The 24,871-nt window shown below is 31.7% G+C and overlaps 1 protein-coding gene across 1 annotated transcript in view; it reads left to right on the forward strand.

The window, feature by feature from the left end:
* LOC113522510 (division abnormally delayed protein) overlaps positions 1 to 24,871 on the forward strand; it is a 138,468-nt gene that overhangs the window by 109,382 nt on the left and 4,215 nt on the right. Inside the window, exon 5 of the mRNA XM_026908213.3 lies at positions 3,727 to 3,895. Within this exon, the coding sequence (XP_026764014.2) occupies positions 3,727 to 3,895 (169 nt within the window). The remainder of the gene's footprint in view (positions 1 to 3,726; positions 3,896 to 24,871) is intronic.

Consider the following 24,871-nt stretch of genomic DNA (forward strand, 5'->3'; position numbering starts at 1 on the left):
TCATCGTTATATAAATAAATGCATTTAATTTACTAATATTATCAATGTGAAAGTGAGTTTGTTTCTTTGTTACCTTATAACGCCTTAACTGCTTAATCAAACTCTGTGAAATTTTGTATCCACGTACTAGGTATATGATATGGAGAAAGTTATAGGCTACTTTTTATCCTAAAGTTGTAAAAGCTAGACATTTATAAATGATTAAAAAATTAAATCATAAATTCAGAATTATTATTATTTAAACTATTGTGAACTGTAAACAATTGAACTATTTCATTATTCATTCTCAATTCTGTTACTCCTCGCTGCTACGACAATGGAATGTACATTTAATGAAGTTTACCATGTTTAATAACTTTAGTATTAATGAAGTTTCTACAACAGTCAAACTAAAACAGCTTGCAACGCATTTGCATATGACACTACAAGTTCATAACCTATTTAGATGAAAGTCACTGAATTAATGTGCAGCCCGAACCATTGATTCTAGAATCTTTAAATTTCAAACAGAGATTTCTTATACCATTCAGGAATACACAAATAAAAAATGGAAATGGTAGACTTACCGCAAGCGAAATAAATATGTTCTTCAAGTATTAGTTAATGGTAATAGTTTTAAAAAAATAACTAAATAATTAAACATATACTTAAACAATTAAAGGAAATCTATTTATAACGTTGTTAAAAATACGCATGTGTAATATTATTCACTTTAGAGCGGCGGCCATATTGAATTTAGTGTCATCACATCACTATCTTTATCACTTTAAACTTTTCAAACCCTTTAATTTGATATCCATATTAAGGGAATTGAAAATCAAACAGATTCCTTTATCAGCTGACGGCGGCTATTTTATAAATATTATATTATAAAATATTGTACTGTCATCAGAACAAAAGGCGAATACAAAAATTTTACTCTATCGGATCTTAAAGAGTGGTTCTAATTGAGCTTTGAGTTTATCTAAACAAATATACATTGCAAGTTAAATAAAAGCTTGAAAAAAGAAGTGTATAATATTACATATATAAAATTAAATTAGTTAGCCAATCTCCTTTAAGTAATATATAATTTTCATACATTAACAGAGTTATCAAATTAGTTATTCTATAGTCTATTTGAAGAAGTTGAACCGGCAGACATTGACCTTCATCATTGTAATCCAGTTATTTGTGTAACAGTAAAAAAATCTCGACTCGATATCAGGATTTTGGTACTTAGTTAAACTGCTCTATCAAGTGTTTTTTTATGTAACTTAGAATATCAAAGAAGCTGGCGGCTCACCAAATAGAAAGTGATAATTTTCACTGTTTAATATTTATAGGATAAAATCAAAATCACGGGCGTTTTAAAGGGAATGTTGTACCTATAAAATTAATTATTTTTCCCCAAGCAAATATTAATTGAAAAACAACAAAAAGTTATTCTGTACTAATATTGCGCATCTAGTTGTTAAGTTCGATGGCAGAATAAAAATGAAAAAAAAAATGGAAGAATTGATTTTTTTCGTTTTTTGACAAATAATTACTTTCATAGGTAAAACATGTCATTAAAATATTTTTATGATTTCAAATTAACTCTGTATTGATTAAAATATTTTTCTAATACTTTCATGATACAAATATTTACATACGATATAAATATATACACTTTTCTTAATAGATGATAATGGGATAGTAATCTTGCCTGCGTTAACAGTATACGCTGACGGAGTACTATTGAAAGAGCCCATCGTGATGAATTCCCCTGGAAGCACGATAGTTACCAGGTGGGACTGCGAGGAAGTCGATCTGACAGTTGCCTCTTCCTTTCCCATGGATGTCGTAAGAGGCGACTAAGGAAACTCAATGGTCGAGGGATGGACAGCAGCATCCCTCTTTATACATCAGTAGAGCCTAACTGCGGTTGCCAACTCGCCTGTCGAGCGTGGCAACTACTGGCGAAACCTTCCAATAGTTCCTATATAGGCTTATATTTGGCAGTGGACAGTTAACGGCTGATATACCTAGATGTGGATTACTAACAATCCCTTCTCCCATCTTACATGTGTTAAATTATCTACACGCTAAGTCTCTTACGGGATAAACAGAGATTTCTTGCTTAAAATTTATCTTTACATCTAACAAAACTCATTATATAGAAGATAAAAAAGAAATAACAAATATTATAAGTCAAACAAAAAGCGGGGAAATACGTGGCGAGGCGTTGAAATACTCTTAATTAAAATTGTTCTCGCTGTTATCATGTAGGTAGGTTGAAAATATACGAGTGGCTAAGAAACAAGTGTATCTGTTTTAATTAACCTGTTTCAGAATGTATAGAGTCATAATATAATTAAAACCTTTTTGAAATGTTATTAATATTTTTTAAAACATAACTGTAATCTTATCGAGTATTGCAGCTGGTATGCCATAGTACAAATAAAAAGTCAAAATTATTTATACATGTAGCACATATCTAAGTATCAACTTGCCCATATTTTGTCAAACATGTTTGCAATCAATATAATAGCGAATGCATGTATACCTACCGCAGTATCTCAGAATTATTTTAAATTTACTCACTATACCCACTACTAGACAATAATATAATAATACGTTTATTCAAGTAAATTTAATTAAAATAATTTCTGATTAGTTATTATTTATGATTCTACCAAATAAACGAAAACTTTGTGAGGATAGATTGATGTTTGTTATTTTTTTACACAAAAACTACTAAGCGAATTTGAATTATGGTAAAATATAGAACACAGGTATCCCAACTTATAAAAACATAAGATATGGTTATAGAAAGATGCATGCGGGCAATTCCACGGGGTATAACTAGTCATGCATACGGCAGCCAAATCATTTATCGATAGATTCATTAGTCACTTGTTTAAGGGAGCAGAATATCCAAAGTTAGTTAATTTTATAAAATTGACATCTGCTTGTAGCAATCTGGGTTTCAATTTTTAGTTTAAGTGGAGAACTATTAAATTGCGACGCTTTCTTGTCGTATATTATCTAATAACTTTTACCCGATTTCATCTTAGTCGTCTTCAATTGCAAATTATCCCACGAGAAGATATTATTACGATAAAACATTTTTTAAATATAATTTGCTAAATTGCATCGAAATCGAATTCAAAGTTATTTATGCTTAGTTGATTAACTAACATAGAAAAAATATAATATATATAAATGATTCGAGTGATGATAATAATGATGATGATTATATTGTTATATTAAACATTTGTTATAAAAAAAAATGAAAAAAAAATGGGAGGATTGATTTTTTTCGTTTTTTGACAAATAATTAGTTTCATAGGTTAAACATGTCATTAAAATATTTTTATAATTTCAAATAACATTTATAAATTTATAATAATAATAACTCCGTCAGCGTAAACTGTTAACGCAGGCAAGGTTATGGTACTATCCCATTATCATCCATTAAGAAAAGTATAAGATATTTCTGTCATGAAAGTATTAGAAAAATATTTTTGTTATAAATGAATCGTTTTGTTGTAATTTTATTAAATCTATCTATTTATATATTTTTATTTTCCTTTGATGGAGCAGACAAAAATAACCGAGTGCCAAAGGTTTTTATCCTTACATATATATCAATAAATCTCTTGCATCATCTAGTTTCATAGCTCCTCTTATGCATACATCGCCTCCCTTTGATATCACATAGTCTGTCTGATCAATCATTGATTTAATCTACTTTGTTGATAGGTGCATTGGCTCGCTACTAGCTGAACTGGATGCGCCCTGGGCTGGTTACGTGGAGGGCATGGAGAGATTAGATCAGGCTGATGCTGATGTGGAGCTCAGAGAAATAGAGGGAAAGATCTCTGAAGCGGTTATGTACGCGCTTGAGAACAAAGGAACGCTGGAAAGCAAGGTTTGTGTCTTAAAAGTTTATAATGAATTTACTTTATTTCTCGTTACAGAATAGTGTTTAAGTTTAATGTTTTAAAAAGTGAATTTCGGTTATTATACTGTATAGTATATATACTTTTTGCACTTGTAAATTACATTGATAAATATTGTGAGCAAAGGTGGATTATCTCTGTAAGAGATCTCTTCCAGTCAAACCAATACAATGGGAAAGCATATCGTTAGCGGGCAACTAAAGTGCGCGAGTGTTGTACGAACAACATTCATACTAATCAACGCATAAGCTCCAAATAAACAGTTAAATGTAACATTAATATATATATATTACAATATTACATAAACACAAATATATTTATGTAATATTAAGAATATATGAGATATATTTCAAAATCATTTGATATTTAAGATAGAAAAATAAGAAATGTTCATTATATAATAACATTATACTAAATGGGTCACATCATCGTGTTTATAATAATTAAACGTATTAAGAATTGGAAGAATTAACAAAAAACAAGAAACTAAAAAATACAAAGAAAATTGCGACTTTATAACTTTAACTGACGTTATTGTGTCAAGATATAAAAACAAGTTATATCTTATACAATTTTAAAAGACAGCTGTGATTAAAAACTTGAAATTCTAAATGTCTAAAGATTACTTTTATAACGTAAACATTCAATAAGGTAGGATTCTCCGAAATTCCTACGGGAATGGAAACAACAGCTACTGCTTGATTATAATTCAGTACAGCTTTCAACTTTTAATTACATCTACTGTATACCTATCAATCAATTATTTATTTGCATAAATGAACAAGTAAGGGTGGTAACTACTGGCAAAACCCTCCTAGAGGGAGGCTTATGTTCAGCAGTCGACAGTTAAAAGCTGATATGATGATGATGATGGTAAATGTACATTGAACTGTGGTTAAGATTGTTTGTATGCTTGATTTTTTATTACTTTTATCTAAATTATATTATCTAAATTACATATTCAACAGAGGAAGACTTTGTACAAAAGTCGTTTGCTTAGGCACCTCTTTCTCACTCGTGTTTCTACTGTGAAGCAGTTGTGTTTATATAGTCAGTTTGAAAAGTGAGATATGGCAGTGAATTAACAGCGTTCAGAGGAATAACACCTGAGTCCTCAAGAATGGCCATTCAGGGGGGGATATCATGGAGGATACAGTATACTCTGTTATGTTCATGGTACTGCTCATGTTTATAGGCGACGGTTACCACTTTCCATCAGTGGGGCGTCAGCTTGTTTGCCATTCTAAGTTGCATAAAAAAAAAATTAAATTACGGTAATAATACAAAATTGAACCTGGCTTCTTACTCGTTCAGTGCACCGCAATCAGATGCGATTGAATTGAGTGTGAAAATGTTCTCAATAAAGATATCGAGGAGTCTAGAGTTTGGCATTACGCCACACGTGCTATGAATTCCACGTAGCGAGACGTTTCAATTATTTTCATATCACCCAAGAGACTTGCATGCAGCCGTTATCCTTACTAATAGTATATGAAAGTGAGTTCCTTTGTTTATTTATACTAGCAAATAAACGAGAGGCATCTTAGCGGTTTAAAACTTTAATCAATCATCATGTTTAGTATATATGTACGTACTATTTGGGATGGAGAAGGACATCTTTTTATTTCAATTAATTAATACAAAGTCGCAGCTTAAAGTTAGTATTATTACGTCTATCGGCGACGGTTACCACTTTCCATCAGGTAGGCCATCAGCTTGTTTCCCATTCTAAGTTGTATAAAAAAAAAAAATTATAAAATAAACAAGTTTGTTTGTATATCACTTTTTGGCTACTAAACGACGTATTATTTGGAGCGCAGAATGACAATAGGCAACATCTTATATCAATCAAGATATCCCAGTCACATAGACGAAGTCGCGAGTAAATACTAGTTTTCACTCATTATTACAAAAGCGGCGGTTAATCCAATAATCGTAAAGTTCGGAATCTCTTCCTAGATTACATTTACAATGTATTACAAGACTATAAAGAAGACGTAGGTAGGGTCAGCCGTGGGCGCAGGTCGGAGACTCGAGAGTCGGGACCTCGCCCACATCGGTGCATATATCGCTAACAAAGAAGAACTTCTCTTAAACGGCCGATAGAAGCTTTTATCCCCGAGTCTAATGGACTAAAGCAATTCAGTTAAGAGCGATTTGTTGCGAAACGTATTTAAAAGTTCAGGTACCGATAGAATCGGTCTCGTAAATTCTAATTTAAGTGAATATTAATTCGCTCTTCATCGACTTCTGAATAGATTATTCCTAATGGGCCTTAAGGGAAGTTTTATCAAATTAATATTCGATTATATTATTATTATTTTTATTATATTAATATATATTATATTAATATATTTTTTATTAATATTATTATTGAGCGATTTTTCATTCCTACTATTTTGTAAAAGGAATGTTGTTTAACGTTTATGTGATACTTCTATTTTTGCTATTTCTCATATCTTTGACTTACATTGAATTGTTAATTATGGAAGTAGTTATTTTCTGAATTTAATTTTCATTCAAATATGTTGAGCCGTTTATGAATTATTGAATAACATACGTGCAAATTTCTAAACGTTTAATAACCTTTACAAATACATTCATAATCGAAGTAGAAAATATGGTACTATAATACACATGAAAATCACCGTAACAAAGGTAGATTTACAACTAAATGTTGTTTTTGTTAACGTTAAACAATGGTAAAAGTGTAGTAAGTTGGTAACAGCAGTGCAAAAGGAAATGAATAAAAATTTATAAACTTACTCGGCATTCTCACGGGAGAGAGTATGAAGTATGGCGTGTCGTAAAGTATGAATTATTGTACTACACTTTATGAGTTGTAATCGTAAAACTATAACCATATTAGTCCTCGACACGTACTATTTCAATTCCATATATGAAATGATCCGTAATAACAATATCGGACAAGTTATGTATAGATAAGAGACATTGAACTCGCGTCGGATTAAAACATTGATAGGTAGACTTTGATTGCGAAAAACAAATACAAAGACTTTAAATTTTTTTTAATCGTTAATAATATTGATTAGTAAAATAGCGCATCTTATTTTAATACAAATAAAATATACATGGAAATAAATTACGATAGACATGATCCATATACATATTAGATTTATAATGATTTTATTTAGAATGTGACGAGATGGGTTATGTAAATGTACAAAACGTAATTAGTAGAAATTCTCTCCTCAAAAAATCCCATAGTGGCAATAACTTAGACCTATGTTGATCTCAAAAATAAATATTATCGATTGAATACTAATATCAATTTATGATTGGTGAAGATATTACGAATATTATATATGCATAAAACATATTGAGACCTTTTGTATGCTTAATTTAAATTTTGTCATTTCATACAATTTAAAGAATGATTTATTACTGACGTGTCTATAGATTTTGCATGTAATTAGATTCGTGTAATAATAACATGACTTATTGTTTCCCTTGACGCAGCTCACGTATAGCAACTGTTTAAAAATATTACAAAGACAATAGGATCGTTTAAGCAGTTGTAGACTGAACACAGACGTACCTACATCCCGTTGAGTCATATGAACTAATACGACCAATCATTATGTCTTCCTGTCCTCAAGGACGTCGCCGTATTCACTATCTTTAGATGTCGCTCGATATTGGTAATTTGGTAATTGTAAAGCAATTATTCTATTGAATTACCAATGTCTTATATATATTTTTAACACTTTATTGTTGAAATAAAATAAAAAACATAAAAGAATTACAAACAAATGGAAGCAAAAAGCGCAATCATATCGTTAATGCAATCTCTACCTATCAGAGAAGAGAGTCGATTTTACCAAGTACAAATAAGAAAAGAAAACAGCGGCAATTATAAGCTTGAAAATATTTTAAATGCGCGATTCTGCATTTGGGAATCCTAAATTATTTAGATAAAATATAAATGTTAATAAAAAAATGTGCTATTTCTTTAAAAGCTGTAGGAGTTATGAATTATTCTCAAATCTGAACAAAATGTAACTTGAATAACTTCTTCGTGGTAAAGCTTCGGAGTCAAATGCAAGAGAATTAGGGTTTTAATTAGGCGAACAAATTTCGCTACATTTTTTTTTTTTAATGGATATTAATTCAACGGTAACCCCGCCTGCACTATTGATAATGATATACCTGGAGTATCAGTGATCAGTGATAGATGAGAATAAAACTAAGTCAGTTGGCCTAACGAAATGAATTCAACAAGAATTAAAAATACGATGGTTTCAATGGGTGACCTGACAGGGTATATTGCTAGCAATGGTGATTAATGCCCCCATTACTGACAATCCCTTTCCAATTTAGCTTTTTTTTTATACCACTTAGAATGGCAAACAAGCTGACGACCCACCTGATGGAAAATGGTAACCGTCACCTATAGACATGAGCAGTACTATGGACATAACAGAGTATACTGTTTCGTCCATGATATCCCACATGCGATGCCACACACACACATTCACACCATATCCCACCCTTCAAACCGAAACACAGCCATGCAAACACAACTGCTTTACGGTTGATACACGAATAGGACGGAGGTACCCAAGCAAACGACTTTTGTACAAAGTCTCCCTCTGGTAGCTACGTTGATTATCTTGGCTTCACATAGGTCCTTTACCGTTCAGCCATTAAGATTCTGTACAAAGTTTAGTATCATTGTGAGAATTGCAGTTTCAGAGTAACTTGCTGCATGGTTGCGTTGTGGTATCCCAAATTGACCAAATTGTACCCGCAGCGGCCCATATAGCTTTGGAAACAAGTCGAGCATTTCCAAATGAGCCCAGTCTCTTAGTAATCTGCGGAAAGCACTTCTAATAAATTACCATGTTCAGACAAAGAAAGTTGGGTTACTGCTTGGGATTACTTATATATAATTGAATGTAATTTGAATACGTTATATATTGAAATTTAGTACCTGTATACAGCTTTTATATATTTATATATAAAATCAGTTATAAAAGATCAGTTGAATTGGCTTTATTAAGGTATTAGGTACGTAATTATAATTTAATATAATACTAAATAAGATCGGAATCATGAAGAGTTCCAATGGGAATGTACCAAATATTACCTAAGAGTTCCAAATATACGGGAACTACATAGAAGCGGGTAACGCCGCGGAAAATGGCATAGTCGAGATTGTACGATTTTATATTATTTTGTAAATTATAAATGTTCGAGTTGACCCAGATTTTAATGAAAGGCCAGAGTAGGTAAAGTAACAAGCTGCAGTAATGTTGACGTTCAATTTTCTTAGTAATAGCATTGCGGACTTCCACCGCAGTCTGATCTAATTTACCTCGCTTGTTCAGTGTTAAAGAAAAACTGGGTATTTATACACTATTTTTCTTGTCAACTGTGACCGTGTAAATTTTTCAAACTTTAGCTTATATGCAATAGTACCTATAGTTTATACTATCTATATATTTAAATAGATAGATATGTAAATAGACGATGTCTGTACATAGAAGATATTTAAGAAAAATCAAGGGTAATAAAAATAATAAGGAAAATAGAAGCCAAAACAAGAATTTTAAAGAATTGATTGTTTCGGCATCACACAAAAACTACAGCACCAAATTAGATGCGCTTTGTAATTCCCAGTTGTATTCCTGAAGGCGTAACTTAAAATCTTGTATATGTTTTATCTCGATACGCCATCTACAAATGGTAAATTTCATTGGTTTTTCTACTTCTGAAATCCACGCAGCAGCAGCAAATTAGTGAACAAAAAAACTAAAACCTAAAATATATATAAATTTATTTATATGTAACAAATACTTGTATTTATGATACTTGAACTAGTCGTGTCCTTAGACACTTAAAAAGCCTCTGCGAACCATCATAGTACGTGGGTGCTTCTATTATGTTATATGCCCGCTAGTAATGACGTCTCGTTATTACGATCACTGAACTGTGTATCTTTTTTCACATTTTCTCCTTGAAATAATTATATATTATATTACATTATATTTAGATAAAATTTAATAACTTAAACCAATGTAATAACAATTTCTAAACTGAAATTATAAGATAAATAGTTGTAGCAGGTGCAAGTCTGCTAGGATTATATTGAAACTTCTTATACTTACGAAGATAAGAATTTATTTAATTTGCATTTTATCGTACCACTGAATAAAATGGTAATGTAATGGTACAAGCTATTGAACGTTCTAGCTTTATGTATATTAATTTTGTACAACGAATTAAATTTACGGTTATTTTATCCAAAATTTGCTGTTAGAGTAATTGTTTTAATTTTATTAACAAGTCTAAGAAGCGTCGATGAACGCAATTTATAATGAAACAAAGGCAAATGAATATTCAGTAGGTAACGGTGAGCCGTATAGGTGCTACTCTTATATGAATTAAGTTGTAAAGTAAATCAAATTTCTTTATTTTCTAAGGATTAACCTTACTTATAAATGTTTAAGTGCATGAATTTGTTTATTATCTTTTTTTTATACCACTAAGGTGTAAAAGAAACATACGGCCCGTCTGATGGTAAGCGGTTACCGTAGCCTATGGACGCCTCTAATACCAGAGGTACGCTTGCGTTTCCGACACTGAAGAAACCGTTTTGCCCCCCTTTTAAAGAACCTCATGCTGTAGTCTCTTGGGAAAACTTTGGCAGGGAGCTCATTCCATAACCTGTTTGTGGGAGAAAACATATATCTGTTGTTTCAACATTAAATTTGACATACATATATATGTTATAGAATTCAGAATAAAGGAGGACAATCTACATCTCAACTTACATGCGGGATACCATGTTCTGGATTGTCCATGATGCTGTTTACTTATTTATTCTTTAGTAACCACATTTACCGTTTGCTCTATGGTCTTGGCATAGAGTGGGCCACTTTTCTTTCCTGTGGGTATCGTGAGAGGCGACTGAAGGAACTTAATGGTCGTGGAATAATAGGCAGCACCGTCTTTCCGAAAACATCACCAAAGTTTAACAGCGATTGCCAACCCGCCTGCCAAGCGTAGCAACTACTGGCACGGGGGTTTGCCAATAATGGGGGAGGCCTATGTCCAGCAGTAGACAATTAACAGCTGATACGATACGAATATAGCATTTTCTTCTAGTCAACCTCTGTTGTCCATATTATGTTAGCTATATTATGTTGGTTATATTATGCGATTACGTCATCAAATCTGAACCAATTTTCATAATTCTTTTCTCAATCCATAGGATTTACTCTCATAATGATTTCTTGTTGAATTTGTGACGACAGAAGCTGCTATTTTCCTTTGTAAAGCAAAAATTTGCTTACTACAAAGCTCAATCTTTTTAGACTCGCGATTCTGCGTTCTATATTGAAATATTTTCATAGTAATATATTTACGAAATATCTCGTCACTTATTGGTGTATTTATGTTCGTGACTGCATTTTTTTGTGAAGCAATATGTGGGTACTTCGGTAATTTAGAGTATGAAAAACTAATTTATTTTTAGATTATTCAGTATAGTTTGTTTTAATACCACTTAATGAAAATGTAAACAAATGTATAACTGATCTAAACCATAAGACAAACTTTTGATATCTTATAATAATATCAACAATTTTTAACAATAAATCAGAAATTGATTCATTTGTTAGATATTTAAACTCGTTTCTAATTTCATTTTAATGAGTGTTTCTGTGATAATTTCTATAATCGTCGTCTTTCCATTAAGTTCTGTTGAAATAGATTATAAAATTATTAAATTACATAATAGAGAGGTCATCTATACAGGTTCAGCAAGATTCTCCCAATAGGAATTCAATCTGCGTATCATATTCTGTCATACGAGGCGTAGAGAGCGCCGGCGCCCGCCCACGCATGCGCCGTACTTTCACCTCGCGAAATGTGGGATAAGTCACAAATTGAGAGCGGAGAATCACATACTTTTTTTTTTTATTTATTTTTTTTTATATATATATATATATATATATATATATATATATATATATATATATATATATATATATATATATATATATATATATATATATATATATATATATATATATATATATATATATATATCAATAGATACAGTAAACTTTTCTCCAAGAAATTACAAAATATGGGGTTCTTCAAAAAAGAGTAAGAGGTTACTTTAAGGTTGACAACGCGCGCATAGTATTCTTGGTATTTCTGACATTCATAAATTACGGTACTCTTACTATCAGGTGGGTCATATGCTTGTTTACCACATCAGTGATATAAAAACAACTGTTCCTTTCGTGTTTCTACCGTGAAGCAATTGTGTTTGCATGGCTGTGTTTCGGTTTGAAGGGTGGGATATGGCAGTGAATTTACGGGGTACTGAGAAATAACATCTTAATCCTCAGGAATGGCAACGCATGGGGGGTATCATGTACGAAACAGTATATTATGTTATGTCCATGGAACTGCTCATGTCTATAGGCGACGATTACTACTTTCCATCAGGTGGGCCGTCAGCTTGTTTGCCATTCTAGGTTGCATAAAAAAAATGAATATGAACATCATTTTTTTTACTTCGTAATATTATTGTAAAATGTTTATATTGGATTTAATAAATAGAATAGTTTGTACAAATAGAAAAAATACGATATGTAACATTTTACAAACCTGGTAATTTTGACAAACATATTGAGTAACAAACACCTTGATATCTTTAGAAACAATCATTGATTAATGCGAATTAAATTATTTAAAAAAATATTATTGACTTCAACATTAAATATTTGTATAAGAAAGTGCGCATAAAGTAATATCCGTGACTAATAATTATACGTATAAATTATGAAAACACAGACTTAAACGGCCAACTCTAGTGGCTTGCGGCGAGATGCGTGGGCGCAAATATACAGCCTAGATAGCCGCCAATCAGAAACGCAATTTATTGATATACGGCCACATCATATTTATTTATTGATCTTCGATAGCTTGTTTATGGCGCTAGTGAGCCGGCCCAACTACTGGTTTTTAAGTTAAAAGTTTCAATAAATAAGCCTCTGGTTATTGTGTGAGGCTTAGAAATTTTAACTTATGTGATCTAGCATATAAATTAGTTTTGTATATGTAATGGAGCATTTACGATTATTTTTTTCTCATAATAAGAGCAATGTGAAATGAGTCCATTTAAATTTGTAAATAGGTACCAGTATAAAAGATATTAATTTTTAAAATTCTATAATATTTATTTATTTATTTATTTATTTACACTTTATTGCACCAAGTAAAAAGAGAAATAACAAATACAGTAAATATTAATGAGAAGTGATACAAAAGGCGGCCTTATCGCTAAGCAATCTCTTCCAGACAACCTTTGAGTAGAGTAATATATTCTTATTACTATTTTTTGATGCGATTCCGAGGCAGTTTGTAAGTAAGGTATAAATAGAATAACGTACATACAGGACAATTTAAACATCATCATGATGTCAGTCATTATTTGGCCACTGCTGGACATAGGCCTCCCACATAGACTGCCACAAGGAACGGGACTTTTACCAGAGGGAGACTTTGTACAAAAGTCGATTGCTTGGGTACCTCTGTTCCATTCGTGTTTTTACCGTGAAGCAGTTGTGTTTGCATGGCTGCGTTTCGGTTTGAAGGGTGGGATATGGCGTGAATTTACAGGGTGCAGAGGAATAACACCTGAGTCCTCAGGAATGGCAACGCATGGGGGTATCATGGGCGAAACAGTACACTCTGTTATGTCCATGGTACTGCTCATATCTAAAGGCGACGGTTACTACTTTCCATCAGCTGGGCCGTCAGCTTGTTTGCCATTCTTAGTTGTATAAAAAAAAAACGGTCTTATGCCATCTGATTAAGCAAAAATAAACAAATATTCTCATGATTATAATCCACGTCCATCCCAATCCATAAGTAGGGTTTTCAGAGGCATTTGTCGAAAACTGCTATTGTGATGAACGTGACATTTGAATCGCTCACACTTTGCCGAGCGTATGAAAATTCAACATTTCAGTAGGTGAGCCTACCATCGTCATTCGCATTCATTTGGATCGTTACCAGTGTTTTCTTTGGAAAGTTAGAAAACTAAATTAACAGACAAAATTTTTAGTGTTAGTCAGATTTTAACTTAGATACCTATATTTTTGTTAAACCAGGACAACACTACTGGGCCAACTTGGCTCAGTAGTAATTAAATAATATTTTTACTTTGATCTAATTAATCATTATATCTTAGCATAAAAAAATGTCATATCTATGATTTATCTACCTCGGAACGGAAGTTAGATATAAGCAAATACTAAAGAGGTAAATGATCACTCAAAAATTAATTAATTTTTATGAACATCCATTAAATAAAATAATAAGCATAGCATGATGTTGAAAATCTTGTTTATTGATTTATTATCTATATTTATTGCGTTTTAGCACGTTCATTGCTTAATTGGTGTCTTCTATCATAATAATTATTATAAGTTTGGATAACGATAAAGATCAATAATTATCTCACCTATAAATTGCTTATAATTAAAAATTCGATTACTCGATATCCTCTTTAGTATATATGTCGATATTTTGGAGACATAATTTACGTTAGTTTGGTCCTTTTAATCTTACAAATATCATAAATGTGAAAGTTTGTAAAGATTTGTTTGTATGCTTGTTTTTCAATCAAGCTGTATTTGAATGAAACTTAGTACACGTGTAAGTTATATAATTTAACTTTAGAATATTTTATATACTAATCACGCAGGTATAATAGCAGGAAGCAACTAGTATTATATTAAAACGTGAGAAGTTCGAAACGATAAATACTTAGTGCAAAAATAGTCACACTGTTTATATAAATAAGGTTTGTTTCTCGATTGGGTTAATTTAGGTAACAACTCAGATTATAGGTAACAAGTTCTTCTAAATTGACTTAACTCTAGTGTACACTCGAGTCTTTTATCTTGTTTCTTATAAAATAGAGTGTCGTAATTAAAAAATCTTAGAATAATTAATTTTCTTAATTAAATTTTATTTAGAAAAAAATGCTAAAAAATAAATTTAATGGCTTAAACTAACTTTAATATAGATATTTATCTAAGGAACCATCTTAAGGATTAAAATCGGTCCAGTAATAATGTAAAATCCAAAAAAATATATGAAATGCGATTATTCTCCGTTTTGAAGTCTTTCAAAATCTACATTTTACTAGAATGTTAAAGAAAAGAGGATTATTGGCGTCTATAATTTATTCGATGTCTGCTAGAGACAGAGACAATCGGCATTCTGAAGCGCAGTATTCCGTGACAACGCTAACCTGCGCTAAATAAGAAATGACACGTTTGCCCTAGAAGTGAACTAAATTGGCCAGTGGCGCATTCTTGTCGTGCAGCCCCACAGATATAGTTATAAATGGATGCCGCTACTGTATACTCTTTTTATACCAATATTTTTTCTAAAATAATTCGGAGTTTTTGAATAAAATTTATGTCGAAAAAATTTTAGACAAAAATAAAACAAACACTATGGGCCTTTTATCCGTGGACTAAATTTAAGAGCAAATATACGTTATAACAAATAATTCATAATACTAAATAAAAATAATCAAATAAATAATTAAAATATATTTTACGTAATGTAGATTTATTGTACTACTTACAAATGCGGAGATTTATAATAATGTTTGGATGTTTGTTATTCAATCACGCTTAATATCTTTGACGGTTTAATATCTTACTAATATAATAACATTGTAACTTCACAATAACTATAGATAGGAGATATTTAAGGAAATATAATGTAAGGGGTTTTAATAAGAGTATTAAATATCAAAAACCATTTTAAGAAATTTTGTCTATCAGTCTGTATGTTTTTTACGGCATCATGCTAAAATTTCTGCACAAAATTGCATCGGTCTTTACAGTTGTGTTGACCTGAAGGTTTAAGTTGAAAACTGATGTGTATTTCTTGATACACCATCTAGAAGTAGTTACAAAATCTTCGTGTAGGAATTTACTGGTAAAAGCTGGTATTTGAATAAAATTTGTCGCATATTTATGAACTTGAATAAAACCTAAATTAATATTAAGATACTTATTATCCTAATTTATGTGAAAGAAACCGCGTGGTATAACAAGTAAAATCTAAATGGATGAATTCTCCAAACTTGACAATATTTTTTCATTTAGAAATATATAAGATTGTGTTCATAGAAGGCGAAATAAGACGTAATTTGTCTTGAATATTTACGAAGTTGATGAGTCAACAGGACGAGGACTGGGAATTGTTGTCTTTTGTGCCAATTTGCGACAAGAGTAACCGCCCACAATTCTCCAAATTCTACTCAATTGTTTCCTCAAGATATAATAATACAAGTATGACGCCTATCTTCATGGGGGGAGGGGTTGTAAGTAATGGGATCATATAGTCCTATTGGTAGCAATGTACTTCATTAGGTCAACCTTCTTCTGGTTCCACCTGGAAACCACTGTAATTATTTTTTTAGATTCGTCATGATAGGCTAACTGACTTGCTTTCATTCTCACCTATGATTTGTCACTGGTGCTTCACTAGCGTGTATCAATTACCATTCCATTTTCATCCTTTAAAAAATCTTTCTTCACACCCCTACATATGATCACAACATAAGTTTAAATATCTGACTTAAAGTGGCATTTACTTTTTATTACTAGTTATCACTTACGACTTCGTTATTGAACAAGAAATATAGATTAATGAGAATAAAACGTAAACCTACAATATTTTTGGTGGAGAACTGGAAATTTCGCTCCTAACCTTATTTGAGATTTGTCCAATATAAAATTTAAATAGACCAATCAATAGAATTTAATAAATAAATAAATCAATATTATCTTAATAAGCACATCAATCAATATAATAAATAAATCGCTTTTGATTTTTTCAATTAAATCACGAACGAAATATACAAATCGAAAAGTATTATTAAATATTTTTCCATTGTTTCTGTTTTAATTTCAACGTTCGAGGCCGTTCCTTCAATATATTTTTGTGGATTCAATCGTCGTAATTTGTGTCAACGATTACATTGTTTGCACTCGCCTTTAGTATTGCCTAATAAATCGATTATCTGTTAATCGATTGTGTACCTAGAATAATCTCAATATTGATTAACCTATTTAATAATTATCTTCATATTTATACTATTGAATACGCAATTTAATCAATTATATAATCACAAATCACAATATGCAATAGTACCTATCGAAAATATTGATTATTTATTTATACTTTATTGTACACAGTGATAGTACATATAAATATGACAGAGGTAAGTAAATGTACAAAGGCGAGCTTAACTCTAAAAGAATTCTCTTATAGCAAACCCAAAGTGGAAAGGAGCATCAATGTCAGCGGGTAAAGCGGTCTACAATAATGTGTCAATTAAAATAAAACAATACTACGATAGTAATATAATTGTACTGCATGTAATCAATAAAACATATAACAAGTATTGTTTCGGTTGCTTTCGGTGTAATGTATATTACATTAATCGATTATATCTTAAACAATTATAATCGATTACTGCGCATCGATTATAATAGTTAATTGTGATCATGCGTGGATTTATAATCGATTCCAATCGATTATTAGGCAGCACTATTGCGCTCGGTCACCAAATGTTTTTCGTATTAATTGGGCACATTTACTACACCCACGTCGCTCTCTAAACCGTACAATGACATTCGCTCAGTACGATTATGTTACGAGATAAATTTTGTATAAGTATAAAAACTTGTGGTTTGTCGTAATTTTGTCGTTAGTTTATATCTTTATGTTTTATTTACACACAGTCGGAGGTAGATAGTTATTTTTGATATTTATTTATGCGTTTCGAAGGGAAAAGTGACATAGAATACGTTAGCGTAGTGATTGAGTATGAATAGGTACTGTATGTAATTTTTTTAATCTCTCTAGAAACTCGAAAATCGATAATTCGGTTAAGAAGAAAGGAAGGAAGGTTCTCGAATAAAAACTCCGCAAACGAAAGGAAGTCGAGCAGTAACTAGATGGAGCGACAATTTCAAATGTGTTGCAGGGAGCTAATGAATGCTCAGAGTCGTTACTTTAGCAGTATATGGATAAGGAGTATATTTAGCAGTGAACAATTAATAGCTGAACTGACGATGATAAAAAAGATGAAGAGAAAAAAGAAACACTATTAAGTCACTCTTGCGCCATCTACTCACTTCTATATGCTCTCCTTTACCTACGGTTAAGCCACCTTAACCTAAGGTTGTCTGTAAAAGATTGCCCTAGCGATAAGACCGCCTTTTGTACCTTTATACGTATATTTTAATCTGTACCTCATGCTACTGTATTTCAGTTGAATTGTTTATATGTTATTGTTTATTTTTATGTTTTTGGTGTAAATAAATAAAAAATAAATAAATAACATAAAAAAGTGTAGTAATAGCGGGTTGCATTTTCCTACTCTTTTGTAGGCAAAACCCGTGCCCACTAGTCGTACGCTATGTCATGTAAATTATTTTTTTAAATAACCTTGGCTTATTGCACTTTAAGGTCACTTAGAATAAACTACATTTGATATATCCAATACCTAAATATAACTTATTCTAAAATCTTATGTCATTAAAAAAAAAAAGTATTTCATAATTTAATTTAAAAATATTTTTATTAAATCAATTATGAATATTTACTTTAAACGAATATGTGGACTTATTTACACATGTTTTGTTATGAGTACTAATTTTTTTTTATTTGAGGATTTTTTTATTTGCCTGCCGAATATAATTTACTTCAACAAGAAGATAACTCACCGTAAGATTACACAACTTATATTGAAATTTCAATTACGATTAATCCAAAGAATAGAAAAATGCTTCTATTTCTTTCTACACTGTTTCATGTAGGAGGAGGAGACCCTCCTCCTACTTGATATATCTCAATTGCTTTTTTTGTGGCTATGTAATACGATTACGTCATCAACTCTTAACTGTAATCTCATATAAATTTTTACGACTATTGAAATTGTTCAGTAAAATTTGTAATAATACAAAGCAAAATCTGAGCATTCCATGTTCTAAATTTAAATATAGTTAATCTAACATATATATATATATATATATATATATATATATATATATATATATATATATATATATATATATATATATACAATACTGTCCATGTCCCATGACTTCGTTCACGGTCGTATCGTGATGTTGAATATAGCCTATAATCAGAAAATTTGCTATCAAGTCCAAAAAGAATTTGTCAAATTCGACTCTAGAGATTAATGCATTCAAACAAATTATTCTGCTTTATATGTATACAAGCTGTATCCCGCGGTTCCACCTACATGAATTAGTACATAAAGTATAAAAAAGTAAAAAATATAAAATCCCATGTGTTCAGATATAACCTACTCGTGTACGAAATTTCATTCAAATCCGTTCAATAGTTTTTGTGTGAAAGTGTATCAAATACCCATCCATTCATCCATCGTTACAAACTTTCGCATTTATTATATTATTAATAGGATATAATAGAATTAGAATTAAATTAATTATAGATGTAGTTGGTCGGTGTGTTTTGCTATGTTCAAAGTCGTTATTTTTTTTTTGCAGAACAAAACACCCTTTAATATACACATATATGTATTCTTTTAATAATATTAAGCTTTTTATTACTCGTTGACTTTTTTCACTTATCCGTCCATGTACAGTAATAATCGCACGTCCCACGGAAATCCGTCCGCAAAATGTCGTCATGCCCAATTCACATTCATGATGCTATATCGTCATTTCGGATCCGGATACGCTTTTTGCACCATCGTCGAATGCAGCGTTTATTTAAAAGGAGAAGATTCTCAATTTACTTCTATTCGTGTATGTATATTACGCAATACATTGGCTAATAATCATCATTTTCACATTTTGTCGTGTTCAGAGCGATTTCAGAGTTGATTTTTTCCACAAACCATTTTTAGGTAATGCAACGAACTACCTGTCGAGGTTTTTCCAAGAGACTATAGTATGGGGTTCTTCAAAAAAGGGATAAAGAGGTTTTTTCAAGGTCAGCAACGCGCGCTTAATGCTACGGGTATTGCAGGCGTTCGTAAGCTACAGTAACCGCTTACCATCAAGTAGGCCGTATGCTTGTTTGCCACCTCAGTGGTATAAAAAAATCACATTATTATTATTATACTGGCTGTTTATTTTTTAGTATTTCTCGCAAACTATAAAGTGACCTCTGCGTTAACGATATACCTATCCGATAAGCCGTTTAAATGTGATTGAATAACAAATATACAAGTATCTTTACAAGCTTTCATATTTATAATATTAGTTGGATTTATATATGTTTTTTTTTTCATTAAAATCTATTTTACTGCTTCGAACATTACCGTAAATTATCATTAACGTGTTATGTGCCACGTAATGTTTATATGTTACTAGCTATAAGATACAAAATATACATAGAATTAATTAAAGAAATCCGCACAAATGTCTCTTTCCCCCACAATAATATTTCCATAATATTTAGCGAAATAATACTCCCTTAATTACAACTGCCACTTCTTAATAATCCTGAGCATTGTGCCCCATCGCCAGCAGCGCTTTAGTGCCGCTTTATATATGATCCCGGTTTCTTTCACTGTAATTACAATTGCCCACCCGCGGCAAACCAATACTTTTCAATATAAACCCAGACAACTTTTTCTACTTTTTTTTTGTTACCGCAGGCACTAAGATCCGGTTGCGGCCATGCAAACTCAAAGTGCTAATGAATATTTACAATATTAATGTTGAGACTGTTTTTTGTATTTAATCACTTGCACGTATGTACATCGAATGAATAAAGAACCAATTAACGCTTATTAATAGTTTGTGCACGGATTAGTTTTTATCGTACACAATTTTAAAATTTCGTAAGTTATTTAAATTTCTGATTAACTCTCGGTACCGTACCCAAGAAACGGCGGTAGACTCGTCTTATACCATACTGATATAATGCTCAAACTGCCGAATGAATTCCCTGCCGAGGTTTTCCCTAGAGACTATAGTAGGGGGTTTTTCAAAAAGGACATAGGTATTAAGGTTTCTTCAGGGTGGGCAGCGCGCACGTGATCCCTACGTTACGTGCACCTCTTGTGTTGCAGGCGTCCATAGGCTACAGCAATCGTTTACTATCAGCTGGGATATATGGTTGTTTGTCCACCTTCATGGTATAAAAAAATAAGTTTTAATAAAGTCAGTCATGTGAGCATGTTAAGTTTTATTTTCAACACAACGGTAACAATAGATAAATGTCTCTAACTAGCCATTATAATCGTAAATATACTTGTACCTATATATACTTATAGGAAACATGGGAAAGAAATTAGAAGTAATCTTTGTTCAACTGTCAAATGTTATAACTTTATAATTTCATTGTAACAAAAAACACAATATAGTTGTTCAGTAACGGAAAATATTAAATGCAACTTTCTTGTTTTGTACATAACATTAGAAGGAAATTGAACTCAATATTATCTGTCACACCGCGGTAGATGCCAGCTTCGCAATAAAACTTTTCCTTCGGTTTCCGGGGAGCTGAAATCTAGTTTCTTTACCGCCTCTCCTGTCATACAACTCTAAACTGTCGAAGAAAGTTCCAGATTTTATCAATAAAATGCTAGATTTATATAAATTATTATCGACTGTCGCTTCGGCGTCGAACTGGTAGATAAATAGAAAGATAACTTAATATTTTATATTAAATTTAATAATCAAATAAACCTTGGGTTACATTATTGTAATTTACATAAAGGTGTATAATTTTTTGAAATTTTACTTCGTATAATTTATTACTGCATTTGAAAAGGAAGAAGTTATCAATACACTTTTTGTGTATATGTAATGATATGAAATACATTTGTCAAATATGTCCGAATCAAATTTGTTAATTCTATTTTAATCTAAAGAACCTTTTATGTACTATAGATATACTATTTTTGTTAAAACTATACACACACTGGCGAGGGATGGGCAGCAGCGCCCCTCTTAAAACATCTAAAAAACTAAAAGCCTAACTGCGGTTGCCAACCCGCCTACCAAGCGTGTCCAGCAGTGGACAGTTAACGGCTGAAATAATAATAATAATATATACACACTAATATTCAATTACTGTATTATATGTCCCACTATAGACACATGAAACATTTGATCCTTTAGAAGCCATATAAATACTTTATTCCCAGTAGTTATCCTTCGATCAAGCCGATAAACGTTAGATAAAGCCTTTTACTTGAGATGGGTCTAATATACCGATCTGATTGCAATGATTAATTTGTTTTGGTATAATACCTCCTTCATATTACACTCAATGCTCGTACTAGGTAATATTTCACTTTTTAAAATACCTGAAGTATATATTAGTTAATAATGTATAAAAACGTACAGAGGAATAACACCTGAGTCCTCAGAAATGGCAACGCATGGGGGGTATCATGGGCGAAACAGTATACTCTGTTATGTCCATGATACTGCTCATGTCTATAGGCGACGGTTACCACTTTCCATCAGGCGGGCCGTCAGCTTGTTTGCCATTCTAAGTTGTATAAAAAAAAACCGCTTTTAACTATTTTTTTAACTATTTTGTCTTTTTCTCTTACGCTAAATTCTCAATTTGTAAGACAACATTAATAGTTAAAGTAAATAGTAGATTTTCAAACAAATCAGAACAGAGTCAATTCATATTCAAAAAATAAAAAACAAAAATTTGACATCTCATTGTAATGTATAATGTGGACAGTAGATTTTCATATCTATATAAGGATTATCCTATAATTTATCATTATTTATCAAAATAATAAGTTCTGATGATCAAATTGACCGTATGTTATCTGATGAATAAGTAAAGAAGTTTTGCCGAAAACCGGTACCAACAAGAGACGATTTAAGAAAGTGGACGCTGCGAGAGATTGTTTACGATGCTGAATGTAAAAATAAATAGATGTTAACATTTAGAGACTCAGAACTTCCAAACGAACGAACTCCTATTTCTTAATATAGCTAGTAACCATAAGTACCTATCTACTTATTTGTTAAACTTTATAAAATACAGAAAAGTACACCTACCCAAGTGATATTCTCGCATGCAATGCTTGTTATGGAATTTTGTCTTAAGAATAGCTGCACTGTATAATATGTCGAAAACGACGTGACTATTTGCGGCGGTCGCAGTGCTCAGTACTGAGCCAACTTGCTATAGTTTATTTGCGTGTGTCGCAAGTCGCTGCGGGCGTTCACACGGCGGGCGGCAGCATGAATGCCATCTCCGCACATACACACGATCAAACAGTAGTTCAATAGTGCGCAAAAAGTTACTAAATATTTTAAAAGTATTTATTATCAACATACATACGTTATCCGCAGACTATCCACAAAAAAAAAACAAAGTGACCGACATAGCTCGAAGGATAAGTAAGCTGTAGTGGTAATGGGCTGGTTACATGAACGTCAGGGAAAAAAATCTTGAGTGGCGACCCCGTATATGCAATGTAGGTCAACCACCCACTAGATGGAGCATTGAACTCAAAAGTATTGCAGGGAGTCAGTGTATGCAGGTAGCTCGGGACTGTTCTAGTCTATAGGTAGTCTACGGAGGAAGCTTACGTTCAGCAGTGGACAATTAACGGCCGAGATATTCGTCTTATGACGTCACATCCTATTAGGCGTAACATTCTTTATTTAAACGAAACTGTACATAATTTAAATAGATAAAATAAAAATTTTGTAAAATTATACATAAAGAAATTTCAATCGATAGAGCTAGGAATTGGCTAACAGAAAAAATTTACTACGTTGCTTATCTCAGGACATACCAGGATCAACCTGAAGTGCTCGCCGTGCTTCACTGGAAACTAATCAGTGAATTATCATTAAATACATTAATACATGCATTTAACTCTCTTAGCAACTTAGTAACTTTATTCTACAAATATTATTGCGTGTTGAATTAATTTCTAGAATAAATAAACTTTATACCATCAATAAACTATTATTTAACGTAATTATTGCAGATTAAAAATACAATTGCGCTGCAATGTATATTATATTGTACGTATTTATAGATTTATTATTAAACGTAGCTAAATCGTACAATGTTATTTAGGTCGTAAGTATAATTTTGGTCTAGTGCGCAATCGGACTACTGTTTGGGTTTGTTCGCCAGTGGTCGCCGCTATTTCCGCGCAAATTCCGATCTACCCGCGCGATGATGCAGCCGACAAATGATATGAACATCGGCGGTGCTTGTAATTTATCTTCATCTACACTATGCATGATGGCTCTTTTTGAGCTGTACTTGACGGCCGCCTTATCTCCTATTCTATTTATAGAACATACTCATGAAATATTACCTACGATTTTTCGTGCGAAATAAATAAAAAAAATATACTCTATATAGAGTAGGGTGTATTTCTTATACCGTTTCATAAAAAATATCTTCTTATAATTAATAAAAATAAATAAATAACTGTTAAATGACTTATAAAAATTAACCATTTGTTAGCAACATGTAGATACTTCAAGCTATATGTAGATACTTCAAGTCAGTCAGTTAATTATAAAGAGTTTAATGTGTTCAAATATGGAATGCCAATTTTCGAAGAAGAGCTAGAGTATAAATTTACCTAGTCCAAAGAGTTGGTAAATTGAAGTGAAACTTAAAGGATTCGCCACCTGTACAAGCTCACTCAGTAACTGGAACAACTTCTATCTGAAATAGGTGACTTAGGAACGTTCCAGTCTATAGGAAACATACATGTACAATAAATAACTCCTGGCTTACTTTAGTCAGCGGACAATAGAAGACTAAAATGATAATATAATGAGACTGTTACATTAGTTTCCAAAAACAAAAAATACTATTTTCGTATGCTATAAATATGTCAGTTAGACATCAGATAGAGA

The sequence above is a fragment of the Galleria mellonella genome, unplaced genomic scaffold (genome assembly GCF_026898425.1).
Source record: "Galleria mellonella isolate WM207_F2 unplaced genomic scaffold, CSIRO_AGI_GalMel_v1 utg38, whole genome shotgun sequence".
NCBI lineage: Eukaryota > Metazoa > Arthropoda > Insecta > Lepidoptera > Pyralidae > Galleria > Galleria mellonella.